General features: G+C 36.2%; 1 protein-coding gene and 1 long non-coding RNA gene across 5 annotated transcripts in view; one reads left to right on the top strand and one right to left on the bottom strand.

Moving 5' to 3' along the window:
- Positions 1-12,035, bottom strand: part of ARHGAP32 (Rho GTPase activating protein 32) — a 221,007-nt gene that overhangs the window by 126,051 nt on the left and 82,921 nt on the right. For all 4 annotated transcript variants that reach the window (XM_009187662.4, XM_003910951.5, XM_009187664.4 and 1 more), the window contains one exon: positions 7,210-7,296. In XM_009187662.4, coding sequence (XP_009185926.2) covers positions 7,210-7,296 — 87 coding nt within the window. The remainder of the gene's footprint in view (positions 1-7,209; positions 7,297-12,035) is intronic.
- Positions 1-12,035, top strand: part of LOC108582090 — a 101,194-nt gene that overhangs the window by 7,281 nt on the left and 81,878 nt on the right. Inside the window, exon 2 of the long non-coding RNA XR_001895298.3 lies at positions 8,053-8,158. This is a non-coding gene — a long non-coding RNA (uncharacterized LOC108582090). The remainder of the gene's footprint in view (positions 1-8,052; positions 8,159-12,035) is intronic.

Raw genomic sequence — 12,035 nt, 5'->3', positions numbered from 1 at the left:
TGAAAGAAAAGAAAAACAAAGTTGGAAGGCTGACACTACTAGACTTCAAGACTTATAATAAAATCATACTAGGCTGGGTGCAGAGTGGCTCACGCCTGTAATCCCAGCACTTTGGGAGGCCGAGGCGGGCAGATCAAAAGGTCAGGAGATTGAGACCATCCTGGCTAACACAGTGAAACACCATCTCTACTAAAAATACAAAAAATTAGCCAGGTGCGGTGGCGGGCGCCTGTAGTTCCAGCTACTTGGGAGGCTGAGGCAGGAGAATGGCGTGAACCCGGGAGGCAGAGCTTGCAGTGAGTTGAGATTGCGCCACTGCACTCCAGCCTGGGCGACAGAACGAGACTCTGTCTCAAAAAAAAAAAAAAAGAAAAAAACCAAAAAAGACACACTGATAAAGCTCTGTAAACCAAAATATACAAAGTATTCATAAAACTCAACAGTAAGAAAATGAACAACCTAATTAAAAAACAGGCAAAGGATTTGAACAGACATCTCACCAAAGAACACAGATATACAGATGGTAAATAGCATATAAAAATGCTCAACATCATATGTCATTAGGGAATTCCAAATTAAAACAATGAAATGCTACTACATAACATATTAGAATGGCCAAAATCCAAAAACACTGACAACAAATGCTGGCAAGGATATAGAGCAACAGGAACTCTCATTCACTGCTGCTGGGAATGCAAAATGGCACAGTCACTTTCAAAGGCAGTTTGGCAGTTTCTTACAAAACTAAAAACACTTTTACCATGCAATCCTGTAATCATGCTCCTTGGTGTTTGCCCAAATGAGCTGAAAACTTATGTCCACACAGAAACCTGTGTACAAATGTTTACAGCAACTTTATTCATAATTGCCAAAACCCGGAAGCAACTGAGATGTCTTTCAGTAGATGAATGAATAAATAAAATGTGGTACATCCAGACAATGAATATTTTTCAGTGCTAAAGTGAAATGAACTCTCAGCCATAAAAAGACATGTAGGAAATGTAAATGCATATTTACTAAGTGAATGGCTATATACTGTATGACTCCAACTATGTGATATCTTAGAAAAGGCAAAACTATGGAGACAGTAAAAAGATCAGCGGTTGCCAGGGGTTAGGGCAAAGGGAAAGATGAATAGGAGGGGCACAGAGGATTTTTATAATACTATTCTGTATGATACTATACTGGTGATACATGTCATTTTACATTTTTCTAAACTTACAGAAAATACACCTCCAAGAGTAAACCCTAATGTAAACTATAAACTTTGATAATGATGTATCAATGTAGGTTCATCAATGATAACCAATGTACCACTGTGGTGTGGGACGTCAACAGTGGGGGATGTCACATGTGTGTCAGAACATGGAGCATATGGGAACTCTATTATTTCCTGTTCAATTTTGCTGTGAATGCAAAACTTGTCTGAAAAATAAAAAGTTACTGATTTTTTGAAAAATAATCATCTTCCATCTAAGCAGTGTTACTCAAAAAAAAAAGTGTCAACTACCAACCACACAAATGCCTTCAGAGCTTCAAAAAGTTAATGCGGGGAATTAGATTTCAAAATGCAGTTCCTCATATATTCATGAAGTGATTTCTTTCAACTTCTTAAACATATTTTTAGGCCAGCAAAATGTCTGATCTTTTATATACATCTCCACTTATAAAATTAAAACTCTAACACATAACTTGCAAATCATCTAAAACTACATTAAATTCGCTGAGTAAAACTATAAAACTAGTAAATATTTTGTATTTTCAGCAGATATAAAACAAGAACTTTAAATGTAAAGTACTTTCATATGTAAAAATATAGCCTTGATTGGCCAGGCACGGTGGCTTACACCTGTAATCCCAGCACTCTGGGAGGCCGAGGCGGGTGGATCATGAGGTCAGGAGTTCAAGACCATGTTGGCCAACATGGTAAAACCCTGTCTCTACTAAAAATACAAAAATTAGCTGGGCATGGTGGCGTGTGTCTGTAATCCCAGATACTCAGGAGGCTGAGGCAGGAGAATCACATGAACCTGGGAGTTGGAGGTTAACGTGAGCCGAGATTGCGCCACTGCACTCCAGTCTGGCGACAGAGTGAAATTCCATCTCAATAAATAAATAAATAAATAAATAAATAAAATAGAGCCTTGATCAATTTCCAGACTGAATAAACAGAGTATTTTTAAAGTTCAGTAACTGTGTAAAGGAATAAATCAAAATCTCTTCCTTATATACTCCTGCCGAAATTTTAATTTGCTAATTCTTAATCTTAGGAATTATTGCTACCAGCTGGGCACAATGGCTCATGCCTGTAATTGCAGCACTCTGGGAGGCAGAGGTAGGTGGATCACTTGAGCTGGTTCGTGACCACCTGGGCAATACAGCAAAACGCTGTCTCTACAAAAAGTAGAAAATTAGCCAGGTGAGGCAGAAGGATCACTTGAGCCTGGGAGGTCGAGCCTGTAGTGTACTCCAGCCTGGGTGACAGAGAGAGACCCGGTCTCCAAAAAAAAAAAAAAAAAAAAGGAGCAAGCATTACTACTTACTACCAATTACTACTATACAAGCTGACAAAAATCAACAATTCTTGATAAGGCTGAGGAAGCAGAATGAGAAAAAAATATCCCAATGTATGCAATGTATGTAGGATCAGATTTCTATGAAAAGAATTTGTTCCTCTTTCACTCGTTTATTCACTAGTTATTTACTGACCACTCACATGGTGCTAAGCACTGTAGTAAGCACCAGAGGTGCGATACAGAAATGATAAACAATAAACCAGACTTCTTAGAATTTGTTTCTAGTGAGGAAAACAAATACTTTTTAAAGTAAACAAACACATAAATAAAATGATAGTTTCATACTCTGAAGAAATAAGGATCTACTTCGCATAGGGTCAGAAACAGCCTTTCTAAGGAGGTGGTATCTAAATCAAGTCCTAAAGACTGAGAAGCTACCAGATGTGGCAACGGTGTGAACAGAGTCATGGGATGATCAAAGTTCAAGGCCTTGTTACAGGAAAAAAACTTTGGCCCTTTTACAAACTGCCTGAAAACTGGTGTGACCACAGCATGGGAGTGAGGAGGGATTGTCCTGAAATGATACAGAGGAGGCAGGGATACCCAGATTGTGTAGGACCCTCATAGACCCTGGTAAGCAGTTTGGGTTTAGTTCTACATGCAGTAGGAATCTATTCAAGAGTTTTAACCATGATAGTAACAAGATTTGATTTACATTTTACACCATTCTGGCAGTTCATAAGGTTATAATAGACTATAGGATGCAAACATCAGCCCAAACAAGAGATCATGCTGGAGCTAGCTTGGTAACAATAAAAATGGAAAAGAAATGGACAAATTTTAGAAATAACTGCCGTTCTAAGAACAGTCTTTGCTCATGTCCTTGGAAGTCCCTTTGTTATGGGATTATCTGAAAAACAACGGAGGCTATCAATTATCTTTTTAAATGGGTGAAGTTCAATGAAAAGACAGAGGGAAAAAAAAAAGACCTGATTTAAATCTCAGCCTGGACCTACCCTAAATACAGAAATGTATGCAAGTTACTCAACATCAATGAACAGCACTTTACTCATCTATGAAACGGGAATAAATGACAGCTACCTTTCACAGAAGCATTATGAGGTTTAAATAAAAGTCCTGGCAATCTGCGTATATATTTTGTTCATATACATATGTTCTATAAACGTTAATATTTACTCCCACTCCTGTAGTTAACAGCATTTTCTAATGCCCTGAATGGAAAAGGAGTTATTTAATACCAGGGAATGCATTTTTGATGATGGAATTTCAAGCAAGAGAACATTAGAACACAGGAGATATTTTGAGGCAAGGAAGCATTCCCCTGAAACCAAGTGATTACCCCACCTACCATGACATAAGAGCATTCAGGCTACTGTATGTATTTATAAAATACTTGATCTTCAGAAAAATCAAACTATTAAATATTGATTAATTCTGCTTAAAATACAAAGGTAGTTAATACACTTTTTACTTAAATAGGAACCATTAACATCAACTACTATAAAACTGACAGTGAAACATTAAAATCCTAAGTATTTTACTAAGCAACCATTATTCTTATACCAACAAAACTAGATTTACAGAAGGAAAAGATCAAAACAAGACTTTTATTACAGCACATGTAGAAAAAAATGCCCACCACAGCTGGGCTTAAATTTGCCGTTTTAAAATGAACATTTAAAAGCTGATGCTTATTTGCTAAAGAATAAAGCAATAAAAGATAGAATACTTTTAGGACCTAGTAACACTGATGTTAAACTCATAAAACGTTTTATTCTGTGTAGTGGGGCTCAGTATAATTAGTGTCAGGGTTTATCTAATTTTGGCCTTTTAAAATTATTAAATTTCATATCTACTATGACATATTCCTGAGATTACGAGAATTTTTATTAATTTCCATGAATTTCAACCTAAATACATTAACTTTCTTGAGAAGGTTCCTCATCCACAGCAGCTGGTCTGTTTGTTCTCTAAACAGACACTTTTGTTCATTTACTGAGAGAACAGAATAAAAAGATAAGAGAGGGGATATCTGCAGCACGACATGTAATTCTAATTAATTACTATGAAAGGGAGGGAGTTGCGGGCTCACCACAGCATTACAGCCTTATCATTCAAGACAGCTTAAAGAGCATTTTATCCACGGCTAATATTCAGCTAAGACACACCAAGACAGGTAAATGAGATCTGTATAACTAGTATCTGTTCTATTGCTTTGGGTCCATGCTGTATCAGCTGTTTAAATACTTTTACTATCACTAAGATTTCAGTCCCCAGTTGGCCTGGGCGCTCCCGTAGGGGTTCTAGATTTGAAGGTTCCAAATGTAAACTGGAAGAGAGTTTACATTTCTGGGCTCACAATTTAGAAAGAAATAAAAACTTTTAAGGGCAGGCATAGACACATTTCAAAGTTTCCAAGATAAGACTGAAAGAAATCAGTATCACTTAACTTACAGAAAGAAAAACGATTACAGTCAATCAATTTGTCACTTTTATAAGCTAACAGAACAAGAGAAGAAAGGGTTAAGATGAAAGACCAAGAATTTTGGTTAAATAAAAAGAATGTCAAGTGATATTATTAAAAAGTAGAAACTGACAGAGATAGAATTTGTAAATAACTTCTGAAACAGATTACATCAGTGTATAATGGTGGTCTTATCTGAAGATGAAGCAATTTCTCAAATTTTGTTATAGACTGAAATAGACACAGAAAAAGGTGGCAGTCAAGAAACTGAAATCCTCACAGTCCCCACTGCTAACATTCAATATCGCTTAGGACAGCCACTTCAGTAATTTGGACCTCAGTTTCCTCCTCTGCAAAATTGGAAGGTCTAATTGTACATCTTTTTCTCTCTTAGTTATAAAAAAGTATGATTCTAGTTTAATATGCTTTATGGCTAACACAATATGGCAAGAATACAGGGGTAGGCCATGGGAATATATCAATGATTACATATAATGAGGCAAAGAACAGGTACAAATGCATTATTACAATGCACTTAGTTACTACTTTGATATAACAAATGGCATACCAAGTAGTATGAAATTTTTTAAGAAGCTTGACGAGATAGTTATACCAGGAAACGAACTATCTATCTAGGTCACCAATACTGCACATGAATATACAATCAAGTAACAATTATACATTATAATATTTGGTACCAAAATACCATGCTTGCCTTCTGAAGGTCATTTTTAAAAACAGCACAGATGTTTTTTAATTTTTGTTGATGTTATGTTTTGTTCATAAGAATAAGAACATTTGCATTCTCGAAGCATATGGAAATTAATGGTGAGAAAAAGAGACACTAAAACGTCTTAGGTTGTAGAGGGATTAAGAAATTCATTCCTGACACACCAACGATGTACTCTAGATAAAAAAGATATGATCTCCATCCATCTATTAGTAATAACTTATCATAAATGCACTCAATATTTTCACTTAAAAATTAACTCACCAAATGGAAGCATTTTATGAAATATGGCATGAAACTTAGTAATTAAGAGCTTCCCTACATTCTCAAAGAAGCTGAGGTGACATGCAATAAAACATACATAAACAATGTGTGAATTTGGCCATCTTACTTATTTATATACAAGCTAAAATTAGATTTCCAATCCTATACTCTGACTCCTAAAAAGAAACGCACTTAATTCTGGAAGGTTTTCCTTAAGGTGACCACAACTAAAAACTTCAGTATATCACACATGATGAAAGCACTGGACTTTTCTGGATCATTTAGCTTCAGGTACATGATTAATACTTTTTGAGAAAAAATATAAATGCCCATATATTACTGTCTCCCAAAGATAGCTGAAAACTTTGTATAGAAGAAAGCTTTCCTCCTAAATACTTTCTTTACAATGACTAATTCACCAGTAGGCAAAAAGCTTAAAGAATGTAGAATAAGTGAATAAAAGAACTATACTAAGTGCTTACATGATGGGGGAAATAATCAATGCTACAAAGGACATATTTTAAGTCTCATTAAGAGCAAGTCATGGTCATTACCTTCAAAAAAGTTCTAATATTAAAAGTCAAGAAATAACAACAAAAACATGCACATATCCTATTGTCACACCAAAGAGAAACTTAATGTCTCAGTTAGAAAAAGTGTGCATCTGAAGCAGAGACAACATAAGCTACTATTTTGCTATAATATGTGATCAATAGCTGAATCACTTAATGTAATGATCAATAAATATCTTTCCTTTAGTCTTAATAAAGGTATTTTCACTTAAGGGTATGGATTAAATATCTATAAAACTAATTCTACTAAACAGAAGACTTCAACTCTGAGTACATGCAGAAATGCCAACGTGACTGTGGGAAAGAATGAAAACATCTTGATTACCACAGTCATTGTTATTTACTCATAAGTGTCAAAAGCCTTAGGAACTTTCTAAAAGTGCAAAGAGAAGACATACAAGTTGCAATGCTCAACTCCACATTCCATGTAGTATTGTACGAATACACTTATTTCTGTTTTAAAAGAATACCATTTATTTTCTTACAATAATCATTATTGCACAATCTCATTTCAGTATTATATAAGTATTTTTCTGTGGATTATAATCCTTTAGGCAAATCACGTTATAGAAAGAAATCTAAATAATCACTCAACCTAATTTTTAACTTCATATGAAATGGAGAATACATTCACAAAATCACCTGACAAGCAATCTGCACGAGGTAGACCAGCTCTTTAGATTCACAGCCATTTTTCATTACTTCATTCTGTTCTTCTGAAAGTGAAAGCTACATCACAGAAAAAAAAGAGGAGAGGGAAAGAAAGTCATTATTAGTGAACAAGAATAAACTAAGAATTCATATTACCTGGAGCATCATCTCCAGGTGAGCATCAGCTTAATGTGAGACATACCTTATATAAGAACTTTATTGCTTAAGGCAGATGAATGAAGGACTTGGTGTTTCAGATAAAATATAGTGTAGCTTACATCTAAGGGTCTTCACTTCCTTAATCTATTTAGTACATACATGAAACTAAGCACTGAGAGATAGTATGACTTAACAGTTTAAACGAGCTCAGACCTTATTACATAGATAAAAAACTGGCTGCTCAGGTAACAGGTTGGGTCTATGGACATGTTTAATTTCAGAATCACCACGTAGTGGGGTAAGGAGGAGGTGGGGATGGTTAATGGGTACAAAATAAATAGAAAGAATGAAAAAGACCTAATATGTGATAGCAACAAGGTGACAATAGTTAATAATAATTGTACAGTTTAAAATGACTAAAATAGTATAACTGGATTGTCTGTAACACAAAGGATACATGCTTGAAGGAAGGATACCCCATTTTCCATGATGCTATTATTACACACTGCATGCCTGCATGAAAACATCTCATATACCTTATAAATATATAAACCTACTCTGTATCCACAAAGATTTGAAATTTAAAATTTCAAAAAAAAATTCACCATGTAGGTCTGCAGACTGGATTTTAGTTTTATTTAAACCAGCTACCAACACGTATTTTTCATGATACAGATTTCTGGCTTCTACTGAAAAATCAGAAAATTGGGAAGACTGGACCTACATTCTCACATGGGCAACAACAGCTACAGCTGAGAAATGACCATCACCTTTAAATGAGGTATATATTCCCCAAGAAAGTCTGCCACAGAGCTGACTACCCTCTAGTTTTCTTGCTAGTATCTAGGCTGAGTATTAACTGTCATTCATCATGCTACTTGCTTTGTTATTTTTCTTATTCCCCACTTGCTTTACTCACTTACGTTATACACCTACCCCATCTTTGGATGTCAATTTGCAAACGTGGTCCCAGAGACAGACAAATGTGTTTATAATTGGCTATGTAATATTGACCTACCTGCTTAGGCTCTCAGCTGGAAATTGAGGATGACACAATATTATGTCTTTTCAAGTTTGTGGGTATTAAATGCGATGATGCATGGACAGTGTCCACCCAGGTAACTAATACTTAATAAATGTAATGTACCATTATAATTCATACTATATGAAATACAAGGTTGACGGAGATATATTCTCTATTGAGGAAAGTGGTATCACAAAGTATTTTTTTAAACTTCAGATACTAAGAAGTTGTTCACAAGATAACAATCATTCTCCCAGTAGCCCAAAAAAGCCAGGTTAATGACAAAAGCATAGTTTTTAAAAGAAATCAAATAATTAAGGGTGAAAAGAAACCTACATGAACTAGCTTTCAGAAAGTGACAACACTTTCATGAGACAGAAGAGACTCAAAGATGTGCTTGGACGCCTGGCAGAGATACAAGAGAAAAAAGAATCTTTATTAGACGGGGTAAGGAGAAACCAGCCAAACCTTGAGTGACTGCATATAAACTAAAGTGATAAACTAAAATTACAAGGAGCACCCTGTAGCAGAGAGTTGACACTCACCCACCAGCTGATTCCCACAGGTACACACCAGGGGCATCGGGTGAGTAAACCAAAGGCTGCAGGGGAGGAAGAGAACTGAGAGAATGAACCTTGAAGTATGGGAAGCCTCCCCAAGCACAAGGCAGCTAACCTCCCTTGACTGGGAGCATGGCAGTGAAACAGAGGGGAAAAGAGAACTGGGAGATACCCCTCTGAAAGCACTCAGGACACTTAACAACTGAAGGATGGAGGTGGCACAGAAGAGCTGGGAGAAACTGCAGCAGGCCTTCACAGCTACCCTCAAAGCTCTTGGGTAGGGCAAGGGCAAGAGTGCTCACCAGAGGCATAAAGTGCTGGGGGAAAGAACTGGACAGACAAGAGAAGAAGCGACCAGGCTGCAAGCAGAGAAAGAAAACATGTTCTCCCTCAGCTCAGAAGATTTGGGGCTTCATAGCAAAGCACAAAGATATCTTCAGCATCTCACCACTCTTCAATTTTCCTTGTGAAAGAAATCTCAGAACCTTAACTTCAAAATATTTAAAGTAGTAATAAACTCAATCAAAGTAAAGCTGTCATAAAAGACCAGATCTGTATCAAATAGAGATCAGCCTGATGCAGCACCTCACTTCAACAGACTGAAAGAAGAAGAGATAAGCCCTTTCCTGAAGGTAAGTTTACTGACTTTGGTCTCAGCTGTTTTTTCATATATTTCACATGAAATAATTACAAAACACACAGATAAGCAAGCAAATGTGACATATGAGGTCACGAGAAGCAAGGGTAAAATAAAGCAGACACAGAATTGGGCCAGATATAAAAATAGTAAGAAAGATAATGTAAATTAAATATAATAGAGATTCTAAAATACAGTTCAATAGGCAAACAATATGCAAAAGCACAGGAGAAAGAGAAGATTCTGGAAAAATGGCAGACTCAGAAGCATCAGGAATCCATCTTTCCACCTAGACAATAACTGCACTGGCAGAATCTGTCTGGTGTGTAACTATTGTAACAACTCTGGTATCTACTGAAGGCCTGCAACTTTCAAGGGAAGGCTTGTATGGGAAACTGTAGTTCATTTTGGTCAACATCAGCACTTAAAAAATAACAACTCCCTATACCCCCGCCACCCCTATAGCAGGCAGCTATGCACATACTCCTGGAGCAGCATACACATACCTTACAAGAGCCAAGATAGACAAAAAGAACACTGCCTCCAAATTTCAGAGATCTATGCTATGACTGCAGATCACTGCTTTGAATTGCAGAGGTGCAAATAGCTATGTGTCCATTACACCTAGCTCCACTGTTTGCAGGCCCATGCTCCTCTGGCTAAAGTGACTTCCAGCAGACATAAAGGGCCAACACCCTCTTCCTTCCCTGTCCCCCTTTATTTTTCTCTTTTTCCTCCTTCGGGAAAATATAATAGACTAGGACATTCAAAAGCAACTGCACCTATAGAGAAAATCAGAAAGTGACCACATATGCTCAGAGAAAGGTACAGGCTTAGGAAAGACCAAAGAAGACATTAAGTTCCAACTCAGACTGATCTTTGGCACAGAGATAGACTATAACAATCAAAAAAACAAAAACAATAAAAACAGCAGTCCCTGGGGAAGGAGGAGAATCTGGTTTTCAGAGTTACCACATCATTAGATTCAAATGTCCATTTTTCAAAAAAAAAAAAAAAATCACAAGGCATATAAAGAAACAAAGTATGAACCTTTCAAAGGTAAAAATTAATCAAAATGAATCACAGTGGCTCACATCTGTAATCCAGTACTTTGGGAGGCTGAGGCAGGAGGATAGCTTGAGGCCAGGAGTTCAACACCAGCTTGGGTAACATAGAACACCATCTCTACAAATTTTTTAAATAAAAATAGAAATTAAAAACTGCTTCTGAAAAAGATCTGATAGTAGGTTTACAAGACAAACAACTATCTTAAAGATGTTCAAAGACCTAAAGGAAGTTGTGGAAAAAGTCAAGAAAACATTATATAAACAAAATAGAAATATCAATAAAAAGGTAAAAAGCCTAGAAACCAAAATCAAATTTTGTAGCTGAAAAGTATAAAAACTGAAATGAAAAATTCACTAGAGGGATTCAAAGGCAGATTTGAGCAGGCAGAAAAGAGAGTTAGTTAACTTAAAGATAAGACAATAGAAATGACTGAATCTGAGTAATAGGAAGAAAAAATGATTGAAGGTAAGTAATAAGAGCCTAAGGGACCCATGGGACACCCTCAAGCAAACCAACATACATATGTAGGAGTACCAGAATAAAAAAAGAGACAGAAAGGGGCAAAGAGATTATTTGAAAAGATAATGGCCCCAAACTTCCCAAAATTGATAAAAGACATGAATATAAACCTCCAAGAAACTCAATGAATTCTAAGTAAGATAAACTCAGAGAGACCCACACTAAGATACCTGATAACCAAATGTTCAAAATACAAAGATAAGGAGGCAAGCTTGAAAGAGTCAATATAGGAGTGACTCAACACCTGCAAGGGATCATCAATAAGATTAGGGGATTTCCCATTAGAAACTTTAAAGGTCAAAAAACAGCAGGTCAATATATTCAAAGTGCTAAGAGAACTGGCAACCACTAATTCCATAACCAGCAAAACTGTCCTTAAAAAGTAAGGGAGATGCTCCCAGATTTTAAAAAACCCAACTTCAGATATTCCCAGATAAAGAAGAGCTGAGGGAGTCAATTACCACTAGACCTGCCACACAGAAATTCTCAAGGAAGTCCTGCAGGGTAAAATAAATTAAAACACATACATACAAACACTACTAACTCAAAGCCATATGAAGAAGAAAGAACTCAATAAAGATAAATATATGGACAATTATAAAAGCCTGTATTACTGTACAATGATATGTAACTCTACTTTTTATCTAAATGATTTCAGAGACTAATACTTAAAAGAAAATTATTAGTCTAAAGGCTAGCATTACTATTATTATTTATTATTATTATTATTATTATTATTATTATTATTTTGAGATGGAGTCTTGCTCTGTCACCCAGGCTGGAGCACAGTGGTGCGATCTTGGCTCACTGCAAGCTCCACCACCTGGGTTCATGCCATTCTCCTGCCTCA

The sequence above is a fragment of the Papio anubis genome, chromosome 12 (assembly GCF_008728515.1).
Source record: "Papio anubis isolate 15944 chromosome 12, Panubis1.0, whole genome shotgun sequence".
Lineage (NCBI taxonomy): Eukaryota > Metazoa > Chordata > Mammalia > Primates > Cercopithecidae > Papio > Papio anubis.
Note: the sequence above shows the minus strand (reverse complement) of the source record. Positions and strands in the feature narration are given on the sequence as shown.